Below are 26,798 nucleotides of genomic sequence, written 5' to 3'. Positions count from 1 at the left end.
CAACAGGTGACTAACTTGAAACTTCAAACCCTTCACTGCATCTCCTGTGGCCCATCTCCCTTAGGCTTGGGTAAGTCCTGCTTCCAAGCAGGTGATGTATTCCTGCTGGGTCTGCTCCACTAGGGAGGTGTCAGGGTCGCCAGCTAGCACTGATAGATTTGGACCCCAAGCTGTTAATGTGTCTGGGGTTGGACCTATAGCAACCCACCCTAATCAGTGTCACATGAAGAGACAAAACCAGCCACACTGAGCCCCTCTGATCTCAGAGGACTCAGCTAGAATGCAAGTGGAATCCTCTATTAGAAAATATACCTCTCACGTCACACAACACCCATGGAGAAAACGAGACCTCTGCAGCCACAGACATTGTCCTCTCCTGGAAGAAGATCTTGTCCTGCAGACCCCTGGGTGCACACAGGAAGCACAGCTGCCAGCTCATTCCCCCATGCTCAGACTTGCCCAGACACTTCCCCTCCCTCCCCTGGCTTCTTGCACAGCCAAGCAAGCTCCTGCACCAGGGTGTCACTCACAGCACAGAGGTACAAGGCACTGTCAGAGACCTCCACTTCCTCCAGCTGCAGCAGGCTGTATTTCCCCGTGGTGTTCAGCAGCGTGGTCAGACGGCCGCTGGCCTTGGAGCCAGCTGCTGCGTGGTATGAGGGCAGCTGGGGAGCTTGGCCTTTCTTGTGCTGGTACCAGAACAAGCCTCGAAAGTCAATTGTCTGGTAAGTGCATTTGGTGTGGAAGGTGTCTCCCTGCATCACTGTGAGTTGTCCTTCTTGCTGGGTGACAGTGACCTGCCCCATGGTGCCTGAAAGAGAGCAAGGAAATTCCCCTTATTAGGGTACCTCAGAGGGGTAGACCTGGAGAGAAAGTTTTCACTCAGCCAGGGCAAGGCAGTTCTTACCCTGTGGTTGCCTCAGGAAGGCAGCCAGGAGGAGATAGGCGAGGCGCATGCTGAGACCCATCCTGCTGCGTGTGTGAGAGAGACTCCAAAGGCCACAGGTCCCAGGCAGAGCCCCACGAGAGCAGAGCTGCCGGAAATGACTCTACCAGGGGCACAGCCACTGCCATGGGCAGGAGATAAAGCTGCTGCTCAGCACACCTGCAGTGCCTGTGCTGTGGTCTCCTCCAGCAGTGACACATGTGGCTCCTGCAGCCAACAGCTTCTGCTGCTCCCAGGGGAGAATGAAAAGGGGAAGAGGTGACCAACCTCTCTGACACATTGCGCTGTGCACATCATAGAAGTCTCTCTTTCCTTGAGCCTTGTGTCTCCTCTCCAACCTCAAGATCATGATGGTGTTTGCTTGTCCTTGTTCCCTCAAGCCTCTGTCGGCATACTCCAAGGCTGCAGCTCTCACAAACAGAGGAGTTGAAACCCCCACACACAGCAGACACCAAGTGCCCCTCGGCCCACTCAGGCACTGTGGACTTTATCCTGCTATCTAAAAGAGCTCTCTCAGGAAGAAATACATGATGTGTCCTGCCAGACTGCTCATCCTCTCTTATAAATCAGATTCTTAAATGCTCATCCCAAACTATGCAATCTTCCCTATTGTACCAGAACTCTTCCATGACGAGTTTACCCAATACCAGTTGCCCCTGTCCTGAATGATAACCTTGAAGAAACAAATGAGCTCCACTTTATTGACTCTTACTGTGGCAGATTTGAGGTTTGCCAGGACTGCTGCAGGTCACCCATTTCACAAAGCACACAGAAACATTCAGGATGGAAAGGACCCTCAGGATCCCCAAGTCCAACCGATCACCCTACTCTACAAGGTTCGCCCCTAAACCATATCCCCAAGCCCCACACCCAAAGCACCTTTAAACACATCAGGGTTGGTGACTCCACCACCTCCCTGCGCAGCCCTTTCCAATGCCTGCCCCCTCTCCCCATGAAATCTTCTTTCCTCATGTCCAGTCTAAACCTACCCAGGCACAGCTCCAGGCCATTCCCTCTTCTATCACTAATTACCTGTGAGAAGAGACCAGCCCCAGCCTCTCTACACTGTCCTTTCAAGGTACCTGTAGACAGCCATGAGGTCTCCCCTCAGCCTCCTCTCTTCCAGACTAACCATCCCCAGCTCCCTCAGTCACTCCTCATAAGATTGAATCTCCAGGCCCTTCACAGCTTCCTTGCCCTCCTCTGCACTCTCTCCAGCACCTCCACACCTCTCTTGTATTGAGTTGCTGTATTGTATTCCCAGCAGATGTCTGGGAAGCTGAAGTCTCCCAGGAGAAGAAGGGGCAGCGATTGTGAGACCTCTCTCAACTGCTTATAAAACATTTCATCTGCCTCTTCACCCTGGGTGGGTGCTCTGGAACAGATTCCCACCACCATATCCCTCGTGCTGGCCTTACTCCTGATTCTTACCCATAAGGACTCAACCCTCTCACCACCTCCACTGCTTTGCATAGTTTCCTCTCTTTCCCTAACACAGAGGCCACTCCACCACCTCTTCTTCCTTGCCTGTCCGTTTGGAAAAGTTGGGACTTATGGATTGCAGCACTCCAGCTGTGGGAGTCATCCCAGCAGCTTTTCAGGATGGCTGCCAGATCCTAGTTTCCCTGTAGCCCAATGGCCTCCAGCTCCTCCTGTTTATTGCCTATGCTGTGTGCATTGGTGCAGAAACTTTTCAAGGAGGGGGTTGAGTACACAGTTTTCAGCGTTGTGGTGGGGTAGACCTGGTTATCTAAGATGCCAACCCACTGCTCCACAAGCCCTGGGCTACTTCACCCAGAGTTCTCAGTGGCAAGACCAGCTACCTCCCCATCCCCTTTACAATCAGTTTAAAGCCTTGTCTGTGAACACAGCCAGCTCATGTGCAAGGATTCTTGTCCCCTCATGGGACAGATGAACTCCATCTGTCACCAGCAGACCTGGTGCCAAGAAAACTTCCCCATAGTCAAAACCCCCAAAGGTCTGTGGGTGACACCAACCTCTAAGCCATGTATTAATCACATGGATTTGTTTCTTTCCTTCGATATTACTTCCTGTCACTAGAGGGATTGAGGAGAACACCACTTGTGCTCCCAAACGCTCAAGTAATCTCCCCAAAGCCCTGAAGTCATTTTTCATTGCTTTTGTACTCCTGGACATTGCCTCATCACTCCCAATCTGCAGAACCAGCAGTGGCTAATAGGCAGATGGCTGCACCAGATCAGCAAGTCTCTTAGAAACGTCACTAACCCGTGCCCCAGGCGGGCAGCAGACCTCCCTGTGGGAGGGATCTGGCCTGCAAATCAGCCCCTCAGTTCCCTTGAGAAGGGAATCCCCTGCTACTACCACCTTTCTTTTTCCTCCTTTGCACTTGTCTGAAGTCATGGGACTGGCTGACAAGTCCTGGCTGGCTGTGTGCATGGGCACTCATCTCTGTCATTGCTCTTCTGACCCTGTGTTTCAAGAGCCCTGTACCTCTTGTGTGTTGGCAACTGGGAAGACTGGGGGGATTTGGAAGGGATTCGCCTGCCTCTCCTGCCTCGACAGAGAGGGACCTGCCTCCATTCCTCCCTATCCCTTAGGTTTCTTCCTTTTCCCAGGTGACAAGAGGGCATAGAATCCCCTGCTTCTTCTGCCACCCACAGGAACCCTGCTGACCCTCCCCCAGGGATGGCAGAGTCCAAATCCACAAGTCTGTCTCCCCTCCACATCCTTAGCGTCACAACATCTTCCTTCATCTCTGCCAGCAGAGTGAGCAGATCGTTCACCTGCTCACATCTAACCCATGTGCTGTCTCTGCAGCCCTCCATTGCAAGTGCCAGGCTCTGGCACTCACCACAGCCAGGGGCCTGGACACCTACATGTCTGCTCAGAACCTCTGCCTGGGTACCCACAGCTCTACTGACAGCAGCCCTCAGCCTGGTTGTAACCGTAGCTGGATCTGTCTCAAAGTTTTGGGCTCCCCAGTTGAAGAGGGACAGGGATCTGCTGGAGAGGGTCCAGCGGAGGGTTATGAGGATGATTAGGGGACTGGAGCACTGTCTGGTGAGGGGAGGCTGAGGGGCCTGGGGCTTCTTGTCACCTGATCAACAGTGGGTGGTACTGGTTCCACCCAGGCAGATGGGTGGTGGGCGGTGCTGCAGCAGATGCCCTTTGGTGTCTTTATGTCTCACTTAGATTTGCTGGGAGGTGCTGGTTCTGCCCACTCTAGCTCAGCAGCCTGTCCACAAGGTGCCTGCCCCGGCACAGTAAAGCTGTTTTTCCCAGCTTGAAGAAGTCCTAACAAGAGCTTTCTGAAGGCTCTTTTGGATACAGATCCCCTGCCCAGCACAGCCTTACCTGCACTGAAGCTGATCTCTGCAGCAAATGCAGAGATATCAAGTCTCTTATCAAAGCAGCAATTAGATCAGGGCAGTCAGGGCAGTACCTGTGAAGTGAGGAAATTATCTAGAACCTGCACACCACCTCTGGAAGGAACACTCCAGTGCTGGAGAATTTTCAGGCTCAAACTAAAAAGTAAACTAAGCCAAGTTCCTCATATCTAAATAGAATTTTCCAGGTTACAAATGTTGTCTGTTGCCTCTTGTCCTACCAGTGTGCACTTTGAGAAGAGCCTGCCTCCATTTTTTCCACATCCTCAGAGCACACAGACACTCACAAGGTCTCCCTTGAGCTGCGTTCTTGAGCTCTTGAGTTTCCCTTGAGCTCTCTCACTGCATCATTTCCTTAAATCCCCTGAACCGTGATTGAGAGATGGAGACAAAGCTTGATGCAAGCAAAGTGTCTACTTAATTGTACAAAGTCTTTTCTTCATATCTGCTAACATAATCAAAAGCAACTCGTGATTGGTAATTAAATGTGTCCATCCAACAGTTAGGGATTCGTGATTGGCTGCCAAGGAAATACCAGGGCACACACATCGCTGGGCAAGGCCCAGGCAGGTGTTAGACAAAAGGCAAACGATCAAGCATCTCTTATCTAAGTTCAGAGAGAAGACAAAAGATCTGGCAGCCTTGGTGAACCAGCTGCTCTCCCCTTGCACATGGCCTGACAGTGCCCTCTGCTGCAGCTCCTCAGCTGAGCAAGCTCCTCAGGGCACTGAAAGGCTTCTGACCTCACAGAGAACTGGGTCTCCTGAGTCCCAGCTCTGGGGGAAAGCCTCATGTTGAGCTCAGCCACTGAAGTGTCTCCCTGCAGCACCTGCAGCTGCACTAAGCCATCGCTGTCCCCTTCAGGGGGCCTGAGGAGCTACAGACATGAAGCACAAGGGAGAGCCTGGCCACCAGAGCAAGCAGTTCCAGGTGGGAGGTGGTGTGAAAAGCACTCAGGTCATGTGAAATGTCATTCTGGAAGCAGCTGCTCTGTGGCCCCATATTCCAACTGATGCATTCTTTGCCCTCCCAGATGTCCTCCATGTCATGCAGCATCCTGGATCCTCCCTCAGAGAAGTTTGAGTACAGCTGAGGATGAGGGCAGGGCTGAATCCCACCTCCAGCAGGGAAGCAAACCACAGCTTCCTTCCCCATCCAGATGAGAATCACCTACAAGTAGCCCACAGAGACCTTTTTCTTCAGGGATCAGACTCTGAGCTTCCTTTGTCACCTCACAAGGCCTCACTGCAAGCACCTGATGCCATGACCTACTCATGGACATGTTGGCCTGGCAGCAGGGCTGCTTTTGTCACCTTTCCCCACAGCTTCCCCTCTGCAGGGCCAGCTCTTTGCTTGCCCAAGCAGACTGAGCAGAAGAAGAGCTACAGAGGGACAAACTGCATCCCAGAAATCCACCTTCCAGAACCGAAGACCACCAGAGGTGTTGTGCTGGTCAAGGAACTCACAGGGACTCAGGGTCAGTGGTGCTCCCTGAGCAACAAGTAGTGAGTGCAGCCCCTGAGGAGAGATGTGAGAAGCAGGAGGACAGCTGAAGGAGTGGGACTGGGATTGTTGTCCAGGTGTCTTGCCCCAAGTTGAAGCTGTTGCTGATCCCCAGAGGCAGGGCTGGGAAGACTTTTTCCATCCTTAGGAGAGGAGAGGACTGAGAGGGGATCTGATCAATGCCTATCAATACCCGAGGGCTGGGGGTCAGGAAGGAAGGGGCAGGGACAGCCTCTGCTCAAAGGGGGCAAGAGATGGAAAGTTCAGCACAGGAAGTTCCACCTCATCCTGAGGAAGAACTTTTTGACTGTAAGGGTCCCAGACACTGGAGCAGGCTGCCCAGAGATGTTGTGGAGTCTCCTGTGGAGGAGAAGCCCTGTCTGGAAGTGTTCCTGTGTGACCTGTGTTGGATTCTATGGTCCTGCTCTGGCAGGGGCTTTGGACTTGAAGATCTCTGGAGGTTTCATTCAACGCCTAACATCCTGTGTCAGGCAAGAGGAGGCTGGAGGCTGTTGAATGGCTTTTTGCTCCTCCTGGAAAGCACAGCCAGCACAACACAACCCCAGTGTGAGGGGAGTGCCCATGGGGAACATTTCCTGCATCCAGGGGCCAGCCAGAGCCAGGAGCTTCAGTCAGCTGCCTCTGGTGGGGAGAGAGCCCCCACTGCAGCCTCTGACATGCTCCCTGTCCCCACAGGAGTTTCTTTCCCTTCTTCAGCTTCTCAGCACTGGGGCAGTGTGGGCAGTGCTGGAAGGTGCCTTGACCTTGCCACCCCTTTCTCCAGCCTGTGTGGAGCTGGAACTCCTGACTGCATGGGATGACTTTGTACCAAGCACCACCTGGAGTACTGTGGGGAGTCTAAGAGAGACATCGAGGTGCTGGAGCATGTCCCGAGAATGCTGCTGAAAGCTCTGGAGAATAAGTCTCATGAGGAGCAGCTGAGGGAGCTGGGCATGTTTAGTCCAGGGAAAAGGAAGCTGAGGGAAGCTCTTCTGGCTCTCAATAACTCCCTGAAAGGAGGCTGGAACCCGTTAGGGCTTGGTCCCTCCTGACAAATCACAACTGACAGGACAAGAGGAAGTTACACCGGGGGAGGGTGCCCCATGGGGCAGGAGTGGCCCTGGCAGAGTTAGCTGATGGATGGCTTTCAGAGGCCTATTTCACAATCAGATCTCCCCACCTTCAGCCCCCTGGGCACTTCTAGGGGCCAGGTGCATCTTCTCTGTCCCCTCTGAACAAGCAGTTGTAGAAAGGCAGAAGGTCTCCCTTCAGTCATCTCTTCTCCAAGATGAGCAGGCCCTCTGCTCTCAGCCTCTCCTCACATGTCATGTGAGGGGCAGGTACAAAAGGCAGCCCAGCTTCTGCTCTCTCATCCACTCCTCCTGCCTCCTTCTCCCTGGCAAGCAGGTGAGTCTGGAGCCCCTTCTGCTCCTCTTCCAAAAGGAGATCTCCCCTCAGAGCAGCTCTCAGTGGCTACTGCCTCTGTTCTCTGCTGATGGTTGAGTCTTCTTGTGAGGAGAGAGGGAAGCAGGAGGAGGTGTGCTTAGGGAGAGGCTGGGAGGTGGCTGAGGCAGCTTGTGGTGTCTGAAGTGAGAGAGAGCCTCCCTGGGCCAGGCTGCTCTGGCCAGGGTGACAAAGGCCCTGTGGCTGCTGCACAGCTTCCAGCTGCCCACTGAGTCTTGGCCTTGGCTGCTTTGTGAGAGTGTCACCAGGCTGCTCCTCACCCAGCTGCCTTCTCTGCTTGCTCCCTGCCCTCTCTGCCAGCTGCACCTCCAGCCTCCAGCCATGTCCTGCTGCAGCCAGTGCCTGCCCTGCCAGCCCTGTGGCCCAACCCCGCTGGCCAACAGCTGCAATGAGCCCTGTGTCAGGCAGTGCCAGAGCTCCACTGTGGCCATTGAGCCTCCTGCTGTGCTGCTGACCCTGCCCAGGCGCATCCTCAGCTCCTTCCTGCAGAACAGCCTTGTGGGCTCCTCCAGCTCCGCTGCTCTTGGCAGCATCCTCAGCTGTGAGGGAGTGCCCATCAACTCTGGCTGCTGTCACCTCTCTGGCATTTCCAGCTGCTCCTATGGCAGAAGGTAGCTGCACTGAGAGAGCTGCTGGGGAAGCCCCAGGGACACAGCTCCAGGAGCTCACAAGATGCTGCTGGCCCAAGGATGGACTCCCTGCATGGCTTTGCAGCACAGCTGCTGGGCTTTGCTTTTCCTTTTCCTTCTTTGCTTTGCTGCCCCTTGGCAAAAAGGTGCCCAACAAATCCATCCTGCTGGGAGCCATCTTTCTGCTCTTCCTCTAGGATGGATGCAGATATTGTGCAGGAACTGGAGCCTGGCCAAGGGTCACAGACTCTGGTGTGTTTTGGGGCACTCCTGCAGTGCTGTCCTCCACTTGCAATGACTTTGGTTTTTCCTTTAGACTGATTAAAGTTCTGCTGCATTCAGGCCTGGCCTCTGTGTGGTCCTTTCCTGTCTGGACAGTGTACACAGCGTGGAAGGAAGGACAGCTGGGATGGGGGCATATAATGAAGCTGCCTGAGCAGCAAGAGACATGGTTAGAAGAGCTCAAGCTCAGTTAGGATTAAATCTAGCCAGGGAGAGCAAGGGGAACAGCAAAAGTTTTTTCAGGTACATTCGTGGCAAAATGAAGACTAAGGCAGGTGAGGGCCATGGCCATCCTGGGGTCTCTGAGTCCCAGCACTCAGAAGCTGCCTCCTCCAGGGCATGAGGCAGGAAATGAAAAGGCAGTACTAGGAAAACAAGCACCCAGGCCATGCCATGAGCTGGGATCTTTCCTCTTCATCAGCAGCACCTTCACAAATGGCCACTGCAGAGCCATTCAAGTTTTCCACAGCCCAGCCTCTGCCTCCACCTGCATCCTTTTTTGGTGTCATTGCCTCAGGTTGCTGTCTAAGAAAGGCATTGGCTTATGGGCTGGGGGATGAGGTGGGGACACAAGTGGCCAATTCATCATTGCCAGAGGAAGGAGAGAGTAGGGAGCACAGCAGTGAGGCCCTTTCAGGCACTGTCCCTTGCAGCTGAGGAAGACATCCCTGGCTCCTGCACAGGCAGTGGGGATCAAACCTGAAAGAGATTTTCTCCTGGTTTCAGTAGCTGTGTGCTGGAAGAAAGAGGCAGCCCAAGAGCTTCTGCTCATCATCTCTCCACCTGGACTTGCAATGGAGGCCATGGTCATCACCCAAGGAGAAGGACAGCAAGGGCAGGACTCCCACACACACTCTTGACCCAAAGAGTTGATAAGCAACTCCCCTTGTCATTGTTAGCTGGAATGCAGGAGGGGAGTGGATGGCCCTTAAGGAGGGCAGGATTGGATAGAGAAGCTTTGCATAGAGAGGAGGCACCAGGACTTTCTGTAAGATACTTCTGTTGTTCTTAGAGAGATAACCTTGGTATGGACAGGAAGCACCTGGACTTCTGTGCAACATCAGCACTCCTCTGGCATTTGAGGTAGAGAAATTTTTGCATAGAAGCCTGCACTGAACCCTCTGGAGACACAGAGGCTTTGGGAAGGATCCCCCTGTGTCCAGTGCTGTAATAAAAGCATAATATGAGAACCTGACTGAGTTTCTTGTCCTTCTCTAAATCACTGAGGCCTCTCACAGGTTGATGTTGAGAGGAGTTAGCCAGGCCACACACCAGGGCTCTCCTGCCCCTCACACAGCTTCTTGCACAGCCAAGCAAGCTCCTGCACCAGGGTGTCTCTCACAGCACAGAGGTACAAGGCACTGTCAGAGACCTCCACTTCCTCCAGCTGCAGCAGGCTGTATTTCCCCGTGGTGTTCAGCAGCGTGGTCAGACGGCCGCTAGCCTTGGGGCCAGGTGTTGCCTGGTATGAGAGCAGCTGGGGAGCTTGGCCTTTCTTCTGCTGGTACCAGAGCAATCCATCAATGGTACGTGACTGGTAAGTGCATTTGGTGTGGAAGGATTCTCTCTGCTTTACTGTGACTTGTCCTTCTTGCTGGGTGACAGTGACCTGCCCCATGGTGCCTGGAAGAGAGAAGAGGTCAGGGACTATGCAGAGAAAGGTTCTGATATCACAGTATCACAGTATCACCAAGGTTGGAAGATACCTCAAAGATCATCAAGTCCAACCTGTCACCACAGACCTCATGACTAGACCATGGCACCAAGTGCCACATTCAATCCTCTCCTGAACACCTCCAGGGATGATGACTCCACCACCTCCCTGGGCAGCACATTCCAATGATGAATGACTCTCTCAGTGAAGAACAATGACTCTCTCAGTGAAGAACAATATGCAGTACAAGTGGAGAGGAGAAGGCTCCCACAACCCAAGAATGTAATTCCCTCCCACAGAGATACCCCACAGAGAGCTGAGCTTGCACCCCAGCTCTTCCCTCCTGTCACTTCTGCTGCCCAGAGTGAAACACTGGGCCCAGACAGAGCAGCAGAGAGGGACTGAGAGAGGTGGACACTCAGCAAGAGGACAGGAAGGCAAGAGGGCTGAGATGGTCAGGGGAGGAGCTGCTGCTTCTGCAGCTGAGCTCTCCTGTTCCATCAGGAGCAGCACCTTGAGAAAGCAGCTGCAAAACCACCTGTGTGAGCTGAGGCTTCCCAAGCCTGGCCCAGAAGTGCAGAGCAGCTCCTGCAGAGCTCTGCTGAGTGGATGAGGGTGCCCTGGGCAGGAGAGGAACCATGCTTGCAGTGCATGAGAAAGTTTTCACTCAGCCAGGGCAAGGCAGTTCTTACCCTGTGGTTGCCTCAGGAAGGCAGCCAGGAGGAGATAGGCGAGGCGCATGCTGAGACCCATCCTGCTGTGTGTGTGAGAGAGACTCCAAAGGCCACAGGTCCCAGGCAGAGCCCCACGAGAGCAGAGCTGCCGGAAATGACTCTGCCAGGGGCACAGCCACTGCCATGGGCAGGAGAAAAAGCTGCTGCTCAGCACACCTGCAGTGCCTGTGCTGTGGTCTCCTCCAGCAGTGACACATGTGGCTCCTGCAGCCAACAGCTTCTGCTGCTCCCTGGGGAGGGATAAAGAGGAGAGAGGTGACCAACCTCTCTGACATATTGTCCTCTGCATGGCTGCCTTTTGCCTCCTCTCTCAGTACTCAGAAGCCTTTCTCTGGTTTGTCTTGTCCTTGCTCCTGCAGAGTGTCTCACCCTATGCTGCTGTCAGCACTCCCCACCCACTTTGCCACTCAGTCCCGTCAGGCACTGCAGGGTTTCCCTCTCTGTCCACAAGAACTGATCTCAGTCAAGGTCTCTGTGGCAGCTCTCTCTCCTCTCCCTCTCCCTCTCCCTCTCCCTCTCCCTCTCCCTCTCCCTCTCCCTCTCCCTCTCCCTCTCCCTCTCCCTCTCCCTCTCCCTCTCCCTCTCCCTCTCCCTCTCCCTCTCCCTCTCCCTCTCCCTCTCCCTTCCCCTCTCCTCCAATTTAAAAGTTACTGTCATCAACTTATTGTGTTATTTCTGTCTCCTACATTTCCTCTCTCCCTGTGACCTATTTTGACTGTGTGAGTGAGGTAGAAGGACAAGCCATGGGAGGCATGGCACGGGGTGGGAGGGAGAAGCAGGCAAGCTCCATGCAGCTGCCCATGGGGTGGGAAGAGCTGAATTTGTATAAGGCAGTATTTCCGATTAAACAATGCCAGCTAAACGGTGATGATGATTCAGATGATGATGATATGCAGATGGCTGACCTGCCCAGGAAAGACATTAGGCATATAAGAAAGGATGATCTCAGGGGAGAAAGTGGAACAGTAACAAGTTGCTTTGGAGGGTGGTGTCACACAGGTGCAGCTGCTTTAGAAGGCAGCAAGAAATCTCATAAATAGTTAAGATATCTTGCTAGGGACAGTGGAATCGATAAGTACATATGGAATTCCATTGGTAAGGCAGCCCTGTGGTCATGCCTTTTGTTGGCTGTGCTACTGCAGTATCCATCCAGGCATGATTTACCATGGAGCCCTCAGAAATGCTCCACTACTGAGGAGGGCATCAAGTCTTTGCAGGAGTTTGCTGTGAGAGAAATGATTTATGGAAATTATGGCACACACAACCCTGATGATATTGATGTGGGAACAACTCTTTCACAGAAGCTCATTGGGCTTGCTCCTCCTCCCTGTGCTGGTAGTTTGGCAAGCAGAATTGTGGCAATCCACAATGGAGGAAGGCCTCCTGCTGTTGCTTCTTTTACTGATCAAATGAGGCAATTGGAGGACAGTTTAACACACAATTCATTGGTCTCTGGGTGGGGAGATAAAGGATGGCATGAAAGAACTGAAGGAAGAACTTAAGACCTCCATGTCCAAATTGGTGAAGGGGGATGAGAGCACCCCTTCCTCTTCTGAATGGGTCCATGTCTGGGCAATGGGAAATGACATCCTCCTGGGAGGCCAGCTGGAACTAGGCCAATTCAAAACAGACCTCAACAATCACGTGGGTCTCCTTGGATAACCCTGCATGAGTAATCTGGTGAGATCATGAACAAGTGGGATGGGCAACCCACCTCTGAGCTTCTGAGGAGTGTGCAGGAACTGCAGAGTGGCAAACCCAGAGGCAACACTACCACAAAGGAATCTGCCTCACTTTCCACAATGGTTCAGGTTGCTCAGCCATGGTTCTGACAATAACACTAAAGCCTGTGCCAGCTGTAGATGCAATGCTCAGAATTAGAGGCACCCTACCTCCTGCCAGGAGGAGGAGTGGAGATAACAGAGTCTATTGGAAAGCGTTCATGAGGTGTCCAGAAGTATAGGGCCTTGGCTGACCCTGGTGCTCAGTGTAGCCTAATACCATCAATTTGTAAAGGTGCAGAGTCCATAACCCTTTCAGAAATCACTGGTGGGCCTCAAGAGCTGCCTCTGTTGCAAGCTGAAATAAGGGTAACTGGGAATGAGTGGAAGAAACAAAGCATTGCAAGGGGTCCAGATGCACCTTGCATTCTGGGAACTGGCTTTCTGAGAGAAGGGCAGGTCAAAGATCCTGAGGGATACAAATGGGCTTCTGGAATAGCAACTGTAGAAATGGATGGAGGCAAATTAAAGCTGTCAACTAGACCTGACCTCTCAGCTGAATCTGCAGCTGTGGGACAGCATTGTGAAGAAGAGGTTATTAAATTTATGAATGTGAAATAGGAATTATAAAACCATGATTTTTCTTATCCAAATTATTAATTACCGATGAATCACTAATTTATATACATGTTCTAGTGCACGTTGGTGAAATACATTCCATAAGTGGCTTAGTATGGTAATTATAACTCGATTGAACTATCTACAGATTTAGAACTATAGTTACATATCAAAGGGTGCAGTTCTGCGGCTGGGCCACTAGATGGGGACAGGGCGGCTTCTGGCTAAATATGGTCCAAGCTGATGCTTATGGCAGAGAGCGCCAGGTGCGACACGCAGATATCCACTTGGTTGCTGGAGTTGTGGCTACAAAGGCTCAGAGGAAAATCATACTCCAACTACTCTGGCACTCTGACACACTGGCACTGTGACACTCTGAAACTGCAACACTCCGGCACTGTGACATTGGCACTGTGTCTCCCTGGCTCTGTGAAGCTCTGGCACTGTTGCACTCTGTGCTCTGGCACTGAGACACTGTGGCACTGTGACTCTTTGGCACTGTGACTCTCTGGCACTGTGACACTCGGGCACTGTGACATTGGCACTGTGACACTCTGGTACTGTGATGCTCTGGCACTGAGAAAATCTGGCACTGTGACATTCTGGCACTGGGGCTCTGTGGCACTGTGACATTGGCACTGTGATGCTCTGGCACTCTAAAACTCTGGCACTCTGCCATTCTGGCACTGCAACTCTTTGGCACTGTGAAGCTCTGGCACTGTGATTCTCTGGCACTGTGGCTCTCTAGCCCTGTGAGTCTCTGGTACTATAAGTCTCAGGCACTGTGACAATCTGGCACTGTGATGTTTTGGCACTGTGACTCTCTGGCACTGTGACATTCTGGCACTCTGATGCTCTGGCATTGTGACATTCTGCCACTGTGACGCTCTGGCACTGTGACTCTGTGGCACTGTGACACTCTGGAACTTTGATGCTGTGGCACTGTGGCACTTCAACGTTGGCACTGTGACACTGTGGCAGAAGAGCTGTCAAGCCTCTCTCCATCAATTTCCACCAGTCCTGCCTCACTGGAGAGGTCCCAGGTGACTGGAAGCTGCCAACGTGATGCCCATCCAAGAGAAGGGCTGGATGGAGGAACCTGCAAACTCCAGGCCTGTCAGCCTGACCTCAGTGCCAGGGAAAATTATGGAGCAGATCATCCTGACTGCAATCATACAGCACTTAAAGGATGGCCAAGGGACCAGGCCGAGCCATCATGGATTTAGGAAGGGCAGATCCTGCCTGACCAACCTGATCTTCTATGCCCAGGTGAATGCCTGGTGGATGTGGGGCAGGCTGTGGATGGAGTCTGCCTGGACTTCAGCAAGGCCTTTGACACCGTCCCCCACAGCAAACTCCTGGCCAAGCTGTCAGCCCCTGGCTTGGACAGCAGCACTCTGAGCTGGGTTAGGAAGTGGCTGGAGGCTGAGCCCAGAGAGTGGTGGTGAATGGTGCCACATCCAGCTGGCAGCCAAGCACCAGTGGTGTCCCCCAGGGATCAGTGCTGGGCCCCATCCTGTTCAATATCTTTAAAGATGATCTGGAGGAGGGCATTGAGTCCATCATCGATAAATTTGCAGATGACACCAAGCTGGGGAGGATTCTGGAGCACAGCCCTGTGAGGAGAGGCTAGAGGAGCTGGGGTTGCTTAGCCTGGAGAAGAGGAGGCTCAGGGGAGACCTTCTTGCTCTCTACAGCTACCTGAAGTGAGGTTGTGTCCAGGTGGGGGTTGGCCTCTTCTCCCAGGCACCCATCACCAGAACAAGAGGACACAGTCTCAAGCTGTGCCAGGGGGGGATGAGGCTGGAGGTGAGGAGAAAGTTCTTCCCAGAAAGAGTTATAGGCCACTGGAATGTGCTGCCCAGGGAGGTGGTGGAGTCCCCATCCATGGAGGTGTTCAAAAAGGGATTGGATGTGGCACTTGGAGCCATGGTTTAGTTCTCATGAGGTCTTGGGTGATAGGTTGGACTTGATGATCTCTGAGGTCTTTTCCAGCCTTATTGATTCTATGAAATTGCCTTCCCCTCCCACTGGGGGACAGGTGGAAAGGCTCCATTCTTCCTGCTGGGATCTGAAGCCCTTCACAGGTATTCACCCATGGGAGAAGCCTCTGTTGGGACCTGGAGCTGTGACTGGCTGAGTTCTTCACACCCGGTGCGTGTTGGCACTGTACATATTGTCTAGGAAAGGCTTAAAGGGAGTGAGCAGAAAGCAGCCTGGGCTCTCATTTTGGCTCTCACTCTGGATCAGTTTTGGTGCTCGTTTTGGACTCACACTGCTCTCGATCTTTTGTGGTGAAATTGGAGTGTTCAGCACTGGCACCTGGCTTCTGCCCGGACCTGCCTGCCCTGGGGTCCTGCTCCCTGCCTGCTGCTGGAGCAACCCTGCCTGCAGTAACGCTGCAGCTGTTGGCTGGCACAGGCCGGCAGTGCGGCTGCTCTTGCGCTGCCCTTGCACTGCTCAGGCAGTGCTGCTGCAGGAGTTTTGCCTCGTGGCAGCTGTGTCTAAGGACACTTTGCTTTTGGCTGGTCCCTTTTCCTGTGGATTTGTGCCACGGTATCCACACACTGGATTATAAACCTGCAGTTCTGGAGCCTGCCACCAAAGTGAGACCTGGGGACCATCCCCAAATCCCTGCTCCATCCTGCTGAGTACAACCTGCCATTCTCATCGGCTTTCCGTAGGGTCCTGGCCTGCCTCCGCTTATCAGTGGGGTGAAGCTATTTATGGCTTAGCCTCTTCCATTTCCTGAATTCTCTAACTTGTCCTAAAGTTGCCCAGAAGCATTCTGCTAGAGCTCTAACCAGTTTCTGCATCACTTTGGGGCAGGGTTTTTGGGAAAATAAAGCTAACTCTGTTTTTCTAATTCCCACCTCATTAACTGAATCCCAACCAAACCATACCAGTTTCACTGGCCTCACCAGTGCCCAGTACAGGGGCACAATCACTTCCCTACCCCTTCTGGCCACACTATTGCTGATCTGGGCCAGGATGCTGGTGTTCTTCTTGACCACGTGGGCACACACTGGCTCATGTTCCATCAGAACTGGGGTACCGCTTGAGAACACGGAACCTGCCCCTCCTCCACCTTGGTTCTCTGTGGAGTGGCAGAAGCGGCAGGGAGTGAAGTGGGGGAGGGGCAGCAGTGAGCAGATCAAATTCAGGTCCGTTCTCGCTGCAGGGATAGAGCCAGCCGCAGCAAGCGGGCGAGCCCAGCTCCCGAAACCCAAGAGGGCGAACGGGGACTCCAGCTGGAAAGCCGTTCTCAAGGGCCCTGAGGACGCATTTATGGCTTTTGCTGGAGGAGCCGTTTGAATGCCCGAGGGGTGGAGGTGATTTTGATTCTGTACCACAGCGGTAGATGTGGCCGGAGCCCTGCTGTATACTGAGTCGTGGTGGCAGTGACGGGCCCGGCCATGCACTCAGAGCTGTGACGGCAGCCCCTGGCCGTGCACTCGGCCTGCGGTGGAGGTGGCTTTAATCTCTTCCCCGATTTTCAGATGAGCTCCGATAATGTCGCCTAACACCTGGCACCTCCTCCTTTCTTCTCAGTAGGTTGTGGTGCAGCCCCTCCCTCTTCCAGGGGAGGGTTGTATAGCCGGATGCTTTCACGCCTTGGTGCCCAGTGGGGGGCAGTGTACCTCTGACATGCATCTGTATAGCCTCGGTCCGCGGCTGGAAGCAGTCGGCTGCGGCTCCCTGGATGGATGGAAAAACCGTTCGTGGAGCCTGATTGCTCAGACCAGCTTGCCCCAGGGGTGGAAAGATACCGCTGAGTAAATATAGATGGAAAGAAAGGTTTGGTTGAGAAGTTGTGAGGCTTTTCCAGGTGACCAGGATGCCCAATGAATCCATGAAGCACTTGCACTGCAGAAGAGTGAACTCTGCATCGCTAGGAGGTTCCATTGGATGAAAGAAGAACTGGACTGGACTGGCCCTTGAGCCTGAATGAGAGACTGTTTGGGTGGATGCCCAGATGAAGATATGGACTTCACTGGAGATGTCATCAGAAGATTTCTGATTTGATGATATGTTTGGGTGCAGGGATTATGGTATGAAATAAGGGCTGGCATGTAGCAGTTTGGGCTGGGTGCCCTCTGCTGTGCTCATACGAGGGGTAGTACCTGTGTCCAAAAGTCCAGCCCAGTGGGTGGACACAAGAACCTAGGTATTTCATCCTATAAATCTGTGCACCACTATAAGATCCTGGCAGGGGTCTGGCACTTGCTCTTTCTTCCCTCACCGCCACCCAGTAACTTGGAGGAGATGGGCAGTCTCAGATCTGGCCAGCTGAGACTAGCCTAGCAGTGGAGTGGGAGGGGGGGAAGAAGGAGCCCTGGGGGTCATGGGTGTACCCTCAGGTGGGGCTGGGATGTTTCTGGGTCTGCTTTGGGATTTCTTTTGTTACTGTGCCTCTGGCTCCCTGTAAACAGTCACCACTTTCCACTTAAACTTTCCACCACTTTTGCAATCCCTTTGTCTGAGTCATTATTTCTGCCCATGGTGGGGAGGGGGTCTGCCTCAACCCGGCACACACTCTGGCACTGTGACACAGAGCATTGTGATGCTCTGGCACTCCCAAGTGCTTCTCCACACAGCTGCCCTTCAGCAGATCACCTCCCATCCTATACTGCTGAAGTTCATACAACATCTCTGCAAAGTGCATTCCAGTGCTGGAGAGTTTTCAGATTCAAAGTAAAGTAAAAAATAAGTCAACTTTTTAATATCTTGATTGAATTTCCCATGTCCTAAATGTTATCTCTTATCTATTTTCCCAGTCCCTGGCTCCCAGCTCTCTCTTTCACTCCAGTCTCTCCAGTTACTGCACTCACACAGGGAAGTTACACAGAAGATGTTTAAGAAAGGATTTCACAAGAAGGTGTGTGTATGGGGCACTCTGGTGATCAGTCTCAGGGCTCAGCTCATCAACTGCACTGATCAGCCTCTGCCTAGGTGCAATGCCTCCTCTCATCCTTCTTCCTGTCCATTGCCTCCCTTTCCCCCTCCTCTCCTGTTCCCCTTCCCTCCCACCTATCCCCATTCACCTCAATATTCCTTCATGAGTGTTTCTTCCTCCTGCAGGACCCATTCAAAGCATTCTCCTGTTCCTTTTTTCACTTCTTGTGTCTTTCAGAGCTCAGCCTGAGCCACTGCAAAGCTACCCCTGCAGGTTCCTCACGGCCTTTCAGTCAGAGGCTGGAGAACTTTGGCCTTCCACCATGTGACCCTGAGCACCTTCTCAGAGATTAGTGTCCCTGTGGGCTTAGCTCATCACTTTCTGTTTAACTTCATCCTCCCCCTGAAAGGAAAAGGGCTTTGATCTGGCAACTTTGGAGAACCAGCTGCTCTCCCCTTGCACATGGCCTGACAGTGCCCTCTGCTGCAGCTTCTCAGCTGAGCAAGCTCCTCAAGGCACTGAAAGGCTCCTGACCCCACAGAGAACTGGGTCTCTTGAGGCCTAGTCCTGGGGGGAACCCCATGTTGATTTCAGGCTGAGACTCTGAAGTACCTCCCTGCAGCTACAATAAGGTCTGGGACACCACAGGTGTTGTGCCCAAAGCCATAGGAGTCATGCTGGGGACAAGCCCAACCATCTCCTTCAGTGCCTGCATGCTCCAGTGTGGTGGTTTAGACTGCGTGCTGGCCCGGATGCCACTGCACAGAACACACCTGGGAGGTCCCTGCGGGTGGGCCCAGCCCAGGGGGTGGTCACAGGCAGGTATTCCATCCCATAATGCCCTGCTCCCCTATAAAATGCCCATGCGGGGTCTTCACTTCCTCTTTCGTCCCCAGCTGCAGCCTAGGTAAAATGGTGTGAGCCACCTCCCTTGGGCCTGCCCAGGCCCAAGGCTGGGTTGGGGGGGGGGAGGAAAGAGCCCTGGGGGGGGTTTGGGTGTACCCCCAGGTGGGGATGGGATGTTCTTGGGTATGTTCTGGGATCTCTCTCTTTGTCACAGTGCTTGTGGTTCTCTGTAAAGCTTTCATTGGTGTTTGTTTTTGAAGTGTTTTGCTATTTAAACTTTCCATCACTTTTGCAATCCCTTTGTCTGAGTCATTGTTTCTGCCCGTGGTGGGGAGGGGGTTTGCCCCAAGCCATTACATCCAGTTCTTCTCTCTTCTCTCCCTAGGCTCCCCTGAGTGTTTTCTCCTCTCTGTCACGGCCTGCAACCACTACTTGGCCATCTGCAGCCCCCTGAGGTCCAGCTCCCTGATCAGCAGTGTCCTGTCTGCTGGGCTGGCACTCAGCTCCTGGCTGGGAGGCTTTCTGGCCATCTCACTGCTGGCCTTGCTGACATCCAGGCTGATCTTCTGTGGGCCACATCTCATCAATCATTTCCTCTGCAATATCGATTCCTGCCTTGCTCTCTCCTGCAGTGACACCTGGCCTGTGGAGCTGGCAACCTTCCTTGTCTCCATCCTAGTTGTGGTGGCCTCCTGGGTGATCACCCTGGTCTCCTACCTGTACCTCATCTCTTCCATCCTGAGGATCCAGTCAGCCCATGGCTGGAAGAAGCCTTTTTGACTTGCTCTGCCCAGCTCAGTGCTGTCACCATCTGGTTTGGCTCCAGCGTGTTCCTGTATGTCAAGCCATCAGCCCACAGCTCCCTGGACCTGAACAAACTCATCACCACCTTGAACACAGTTGTCACTCCTGTGCTGAACCCCTTCATTTACACCCTCAGGAGCCCAGAAGTGAAGCAAGCCTTGTGGAGGACTTTACAGAAGAAATGAAGTGGCTTTTTGAGGAGCCTCAGGCACAGCACAGTGATTCAGCCCCTCCCTCCCACCACTTCTACCCTGCAGAACTTCCTCCCTGCACTGTAAGTGCTCCTGGGCATCACAGGGAGGCCAAAGCCCCCAGTTCCCCAGTCAGCTCATCTCACTGGGCTCAGTCTTGATCCTAATGCTTCCACCACCCTCTGGCCACTCCTGGGGGAACTCACAATGGCTCCAAGTGCGGTGGGGACCAGCGCTTGGAAAGGCTCACAAACCCCATCCAGAAAGAGTTCTCTGACAGAGCTGGAGGAGTCACCTCTCCTGCTCAGGGTTCATCCCAGGCCCCATCAGAAGTCCCAGCAGATGCTCCTTGATTCAGGAGATAGACCTCTGCTGCTGCACTCACTCTGATGTTTTCTGGCTGCAGCTCTGCCCCATCCTTGTGGCTGTTCCATGCAACCAAGCTGTCTTGGGTGGTGCCAGAGAAAGCCTGCCAGGCTCTGGGAGCTCTACCTGCAGCCACCATTCCTGCTGTAAGGCTGCCAGCACCACTCCCCTCCCTGCCTCACCCCTCTCCAGTACCTGATTGTACTTGGAATTTCTAATGGGAGCAATGCAAACCACTGCTTCCTGCTCCCTGTGTCAGGGCATTTCCACACCCAAACCCCACATCATCATTTAACTCTCCCTGCTTCCAGCCAGCTGGGGCTTTGCTGTGGCAGCCCCTGAGTGTGGTTGCCCAGGTCCCCAGAGTGCAGAGCTGGGAAGGGCTGGCTGGGCAGGAGCCTCTGCTGGCACTGGCTGGAGGCCATTAGCACTGCCAAAGGGCCCTTGATTGCCCCTTGCTATGACTGTCACTGCACAACAGATGAATCATGTCCTCAAAGCTCTTCCTCCATGAGGCCACTTCCTAAGGAGGAGGCAGCACCAGGGCAGCTCCACCTTTAGGAACAGGCTGGCATTGATTTCAGCTGAGTGCAGAGCTCTGGGAGGGAGATGCCTGAGCCCCAGAGGAACATCTGCTTGTCTCACCTGGAGGCAGTGGTGCTTCTGGAGGCCATTCTCCTGTATCCAGCTGTCCTGGGCACTTGGCAATTCGAGCTTCAGCCAGGCTCAGGCACCAGTGCTGTCACAACCCTTGCCTCAAAGCCTAGGCTTAAAGACAGAGCTGTGCCAGGTTCTGAGATCCCCAACAGACAAACCAAGGTCAATCCAGCACCAAGTGGCTTTTGAACCCCACTGAACTCTGTCTCAAATACAAACACAAATGGCAGTGCACTACAGCAGGTGTTCTTCAACCTGCTGTTAGCCCAATGAAATCAGAGAAGATTAGAGCAAAGGAGGAAAAGAGAAGAGAGAGCTAACAAGAAGGAGATAGAGATATCACCAGCAGTGCAGCCCAGCCTCCAGCCTGGAGTTCCAGGGGGGTGGGGCACCCCGCTGGCCTGCCTTGCTTTGTCTCTTCTCTAGTCTCTGGTTTCTTGGGGTCCTCCCCTTGGGCAGATTTTGCTGGCCATGTGAACTCTCTTGCTTTGGAAGTTTCCCAAAATGCATCTGGGTGCCAGGGGGTCTCAGGGGTCAGCTGACTGCTCCTGCTGCCATGGCCACTCTTAGTGCTCAGCCAGAAGAGGGCAGAGCTGCAGGAGGGGCCTCACCTCCACAGGCCTTGTCCCCTCTTGCTGCTCACCAGCCTGGCACAAACAGTGTGCTTCAGGAAGAGCCTTCAGGTCAAGGCCAGGACTGCACTCAGGGACTCAAACAGAGCTTTGTGCCAGGTTTTGGGTCTCAACTTCATCTTCTTCTGGTCTGGTGATCCTGTAATGGGTTGGGGCAGACCCCCTCCCCACCACGCGCAGAAATAACGACTCAGACAAACAGATTGCAAAAGTGATGGAAAGTTTAAATAGAACGGTGAGTGCGTGCAGAGAACTAGAAATACAGTGACAAGAGAAAAGAACCCAAAACAGACCCAGAGAAATCCCATCCCTACCTGAGGGTACACCCGAGACCCCCAGGGCTCCTTCTTCCCCCTCCCATTGCTAGGCTAGTCTCAGCTGGCCAGATCTGAGACTGCCCATCCCCCCGTGGCCTTGGGCCTAGCCAGGCCCAAAGCCAGGAGATCTCTCCCCCATGTTACCGGCTGACGGAGGAGGAAGAAAAGAGGAAGTGCCAGACCCTGCTGCGAAACTTATAGTGGTGCAAGGGATCATGGTAGGAAATAACCTAATTTCCTGTGTCCACCCACTGGGCTGGACTTCTGGACACAGGAAACACCCCTGTAGCAGAGGGCACCCAGCCCAAACTACGACAGATCCTTATGCAGCAGGCAAATGGAGAAAGGAGAGGAGCAGCAGCAGATGGTAAAGGAATGGATCCTGCATTGAACTGTAGCTGTTCCTCTCACCAAAACCAGAAATCCACTCTTGATAATTTTCCAGCAGTCCTGGCTCACTGGCGAGGTCCCAGAGGACTGGAAGCTGCCAACGTGGTGTCCATCCATAAGAAGGGCCGGTTGGATGAGCCAGGGAATTACAGGCCTGTCAGCCTGACCTCAGTGCCAGGCAAGATCATGGAACAGGTCATCCTGAGTGCAATAACACAACACTTACAGGATGGCCAAGGGATCAGGCTCAGCCAACATGGATTTAGGAAGGGCAGGTCCTGCCTGACCAACCTGATCTCCTTCTATGATCAGGTGACCCACCTGGTGGATGTGGGGAGGCCTGTTGATGTAGTCTACCTGGACCTCAGCAAGGCCTTTGACACCGTCCCCCATAGCAAACTGCTGGCCAAGCTGTCAGCCCATGGCTTGGACGGGAGCACACTGCAATGGGTTAGGAACTGGCTGGAGGGCCGAGCCCAGAGAGTGGTGGTGAATGGTGCCACATCCAGCTGGCGGCCAGTCACCAGTGGTGTGCCCCAAGGATCAGTGCTGGGCCCTGTGCTCTTTAACATCTTTATTGATGATCTGGATGAGGGCATTGAGTCCATCATCAGTAAATTTGCTGACGACACCAAGCTGGGGGCAGGAGTTGATCTGCTGGAGGGTAGAGAGGCTCTGCAGAGGGACCTCGACAGGCTGGACAGATGGGCAGAATCCAACGGCATGAGATTTAACACATCCAAGTGCCAGGTTCTGCACATTGGCCACAACAACCCCATGCAGTGCTACAGGCTGGGGTCAGAGTGGCTGGAGAGCAGCCAGGCAGAGAGGGACCTGGGGGTGCTGGTTGATGGTAGGCTGAACACGAGCCTGCAGTGTGCCCAGGCAGCCAAAAGGGCCAATGGCATCCTGGCCTGCAGCAGGAACAGTGTGGCCAGCAGGAGCAGGGAGGTCATCCTGCCCCTGTACACTGTTAGGCCACACCTCGAGTCCTGTGTCCAGTTCTGGGCCCCTCAGTTTAGGAAGGATGTTGACTTGCTGGAACGAGTCCAGAGAAGAGCAACAAAGTTGGTGAGGGGTTCGGAACACAAGCCCTATGAGGAGAGGCTGAGGGAGCTGGGTTTGCTCAGCCTGGAGAAGAGGAGACTCAGGGGTGACCTTATCACTCTCTACAACTACCTGAAGCGAGGTTGTAGACAGGCGGATGATGGTCTCTTCTCCCAGGCAGCCAGCACCAGAACAAGAGGACACAGTCTCAGGCTGCACCAGGGGAGGTTCAGGTTGGATGTTAGGAAGAAGTTCTATACAGAAAGAGTGATTGTGCTATGGAATGGGTTGTCCGGGGAGGTGGTGGAGTCACTGTCATTGAAGGTGTTCAGAAGGAGACTTTATGGGGTGCTTGGTGCCATGGGTTAGCTGTTTGGGTGGGTTGGATTGGTTGATGGGTTGGACACGATGATCTTGAAGGTCTCTTCCAACCTGGTTTGGTTTATTCTAATAAAGGTTTATTCTAACTCTAATAAAGGTTTATTCTAATCCAACCAACAATGTCAACCCAAAATTCATTAACCACCTTCCCCACCCCACGACTCCCAAAGCCTTTATCATGGACACAACCCAGAAACCCAGAGACGCTCTGCCAAACCAGGCTTTTGCTTGCAAGGCTGGGCACAGCTCAGCTCTCTGGCTGGCAAGGCCTTCATTTTGGCAAGGGCTTCTTGAGTGGAGCTGGAAGTGTTTTGGGTGCTGATGCAGCTTTGACATCCCATATACCCCTGTTCCTTTAACTGCAGCATATCTAATGCCAGCCTGTTCTGCAGAGTCATCTTTGATGCTTGCTGGGCTTGTAAAGTGAGTTCCCCAAGGGCACAGCCAGTCCAACTGCTTCACAAATGCAGTTCCCAAGTCCTGTTTTGCAGAACAATTTGGTGTCTTTGCAGGGTACCGTGGGGCAACTGTGAGTACAAACATCCAAGAGATGAATTGCCCAGGGCTGGAATTGTTTGATACTGTGTCATTTCCCAGGTGACATCTAAAGGACAGAGTCACAGAAGGGACCTCTAAAGACCATCCAGGTCAATCCCCCTGCCAGGGCAGGGTCACCTGGAGCAGATCACACAGGGACACATCCAGGTGGGGTTTGAATCTCTCCTGAGAGGGAGATGAATTGCCCAGGGCTGTAGTAATTGGGTACCTGGAGTTTGCCTGCTGTCCACACCTGGCTTGCTGGGTTTGTTGTGTGCCCCCTTGATGTGTTTGTCTCTGAGGGATACTGAAATGGAATCTTGCATTGGGACATAAGAAGCAATTCTGCTACCACATTTTTCTCCTGTGTCATATTCCAGAGTTAGGTAAGAATGAAGTTTCCCTTCTGAGCACCCCAGGCTGATTCCAAGGAGCTGTGCCACTGCTGCTTACAACTGCAGTTGTCAGTGTAACTCAGAAGGGTGAAGCTGGGATGAGCCTTTGAAGATGATGCAGCTATGGGCTAATGAGGACAGGGAAGGCCACAGGTTTCAGAGGTGTTACTCTGGCAGCTGCTCCTATCACAGTGTTTATCTCCATCCTTTTGATGGGTAACCCCAACGAGTGCACAGATCTCTGATGAGAGTTGTAATGCTCCCAATGAACGATGGGATCTCCATGGCCAGTACCACAAGCAATCACTCTAGCAGAGCTGCAAAGAGGACTCTCCACCCCTCTGAGCAGTGGGCCAAAGGCAGGGTCAGTTCAAGGCCATCCCAGTGACAGAATGGACCAGGACCACATTAGACTATTCCCCTTGGTAGGTGACATTTGTGTCTCACTGGGGAGTTGTATGCACCATACTGGCTCCCGTGGGGTGGAAACATTTGTCTCATAGAAATGTGGTTTTGTCAAGGGATCAAAGGCAGGAGCCGAAGGACAGGCAGGGCAGATTGTGTTGTATCCTTCACCCCCTGCTGTGGCATTGCCTGCAGGCCAAGGCACAGGCTTGGAAACTGCTTTGGTGTAGGAGCAGAGATTGTAGTATCTGGTCAAGTAGCTTTGCATGTCCTCATCCACAGGGTGGTGTTTTCAGGAAGGTTTGGAGGCTTTTCCAGGCTGTGTGATTTGATCCCCAAATTGTGTTCTCCCCCCAAATGAGGATCTCTTGACTTTGAGGAGAACCCCTGTCATGGGCAGAAACGGTCAAGAGTGGCATTGGTCACATTAACAATGAAAGACAGTTTTACAGGACACAGAAAGAATTTTAATCCCTCTTTAGCAGCCCAAGGAAATGTCATACACAGCCCTTCATCTTGGTGCCCCTAAAGTCTCATGAAACCCTCTGCCATTTGTCAGCTGACATCTGGGGTCTCATCTCCTTGATCCTGTGTGACCCCAAGGAGAGGAGAAAGGGCACCTGAAGCATTGCTGTGGCACTAACATGGACAGCCTACAAAGAGGACAACCTGATAGCTACAACAGTTACCAAAATGCCTGAGAGGAGCATCTGCTTCCAGCTTGATTGCAGGCCCTTGGCTCCTCAGTGGTGAGCTCTGCCTACAAGACAAGAGAAAAGAGGACTCAGCCCTGTGAGAACTGCTTTCAACAGAAGGCTGATTCAGCAGCTGTTAACTTTGTGCTCCTTCCCATGGGTGGCAGTGGCCACCCAGGCACAGAGATGAAGGCAGCTTCTAAGGTGAAAGGCACTTGTCCCACAGTGGGGAACACCAGCAGGAGCAGTTTCCCAGAAGAGTGACAGGACCTGGCTGGCTCTTGCTTTTCTCTGCCTCTGGGCACAATTGTAGGGGATTTACAGCAAAAGGCAATTAGCTGGGGACAGCCATTGCCTGCCCAGGGGCCACTGGGTAATTGCTGAGCCCATCCTGGGCCCTGGGGCTTTCAGGCTCATTCTAATGGCCTGTTAGGGAACATTCTACAGGTCCTTTGCCTGAGGGCACTGGGAGTGTAGGAAACCCATTCAGCAGGTTCCATCCTTGTATTGTTCCAGCCCTCAAGTGCCTCCCTTTATGTGACCCAATGGACTTGGCCCTGGGTAGGTGACTAACCCACAACTTCAAAACCTTCACTGCATCTCCTGGGGCCCACCTCACAACTTCAGGTGAGTTATTCCTGCTTCCAAGGTCACTAATTCTTTCTGGACCTCTTCCACTAGGGAGGTGCCCAGGAGACACCAATAAGCAGCTCCTTTATACACTGATAGACTTGGACCCCTTTCCCTGGGGTGACTTTGGCAAGCTCCTGGGCCAAGGCAGGATGGAGAAGTGTGGGGATGCCTTGGGGCAGGCAAGTGAAGGGAAACTGCCCTCCCTGCCATGCCAGAGCCAAATGATTCCTGGCTGCTTCCTGAAGGGGAGCATAGAAAACACATCACTTGTGGGTAAGGTCATCTGAGACTGTTCTTGGGCAGCTGTTACCAGCTCAGCCATGTCAGGTACCACTGCTTTTAGGGGGTTGGTGCCGACACTGAGGAGGCCACAACCAATGGTTCCTACCATTTCTAGTTTGGTTGTGTAGTGGCCACAAAGGAGAGTTCTAGGAGAGGGCATTGGAATAACTCTCCCCAGCTTCCCTAGCCCTGCAGTTACTGATGCTATCCCCTCCTGGGCACCACAGGCAATGGATAGGGTTTTACATTCACTATTTTAAAGGTGGGTAGAGGAGGGGCTACCTGAAGTAGGCTAATGGAGAAGGCAGGAGATCCACATTTCCACCGCCTCCTTTTTGAGTTCTTTGCATTCTCAGATCCCTAAAGGTTTGTTTGTATGTCCCCAAGTACAATCAGTGCTGCCA

The 26,798-nt window shown here is 53.1% G+C and overlaps 1 protein-coding gene and 2 gene segments (V, D, J or C); 1 reads left to right on the top strand and 2 right to left on the bottom strand.

Annotated features, from left to right (window-relative positions):
* Positions 1-449: 449 nt before the first annotated feature.
* On the bottom strand, positions 450-956 carry LOC137457538 (T cell receptor alpha variable 1-2-like). The segment is given in 2 exon segments: positions 450-811; positions 908-956. Coding segments are annotated over 2 exon segments (411 nt in total).
* An 8,491-nt stretch (positions 957-9,447) lies between these two features.
* On the bottom strand, positions 9,448-10,587 carry LOC137457536 (T cell receptor alpha variable 1-1-like). The segment is given in 2 exon segments: positions 9,448-9,815; positions 10,539-10,587. Coding segments are annotated over 2 exon segments (417 nt in total).
* A 5,845-nt stretch (positions 10,588-16,432) lies between these two features.
* On the top strand, positions 16,433-19,651 carry LOC137457535 (olfactory receptor 6F1-like). Its single transcript, XM_068169403.1, is given in 4 exon segments — positions 16,433-16,470; positions 18,439-18,537; positions 19,013-19,422; positions 19,425-19,651. Coding segments are annotated over 4 exon segments (774 nt in total).
* Positions 19,652-26,798: the final 7,147 nt, after the last annotated feature.

This window comes from Melanerpes formicivorus, unplaced genomic scaffold, assembly GCF_026170545.1.
Source record: "Melanerpes formicivorus ecotype bairdi unplaced genomic scaffold, bMelFor1.0.p_v2 SCAF_182, whole genome shotgun sequence".
NCBI lineage: Eukaryota > Metazoa > Chordata > Aves > Piciformes > Picidae > Melanerpes > Melanerpes formicivorus.
Note: the sequence above shows the minus strand (reverse complement) of the source record. Positions and strands in the feature narration are given on the sequence as shown.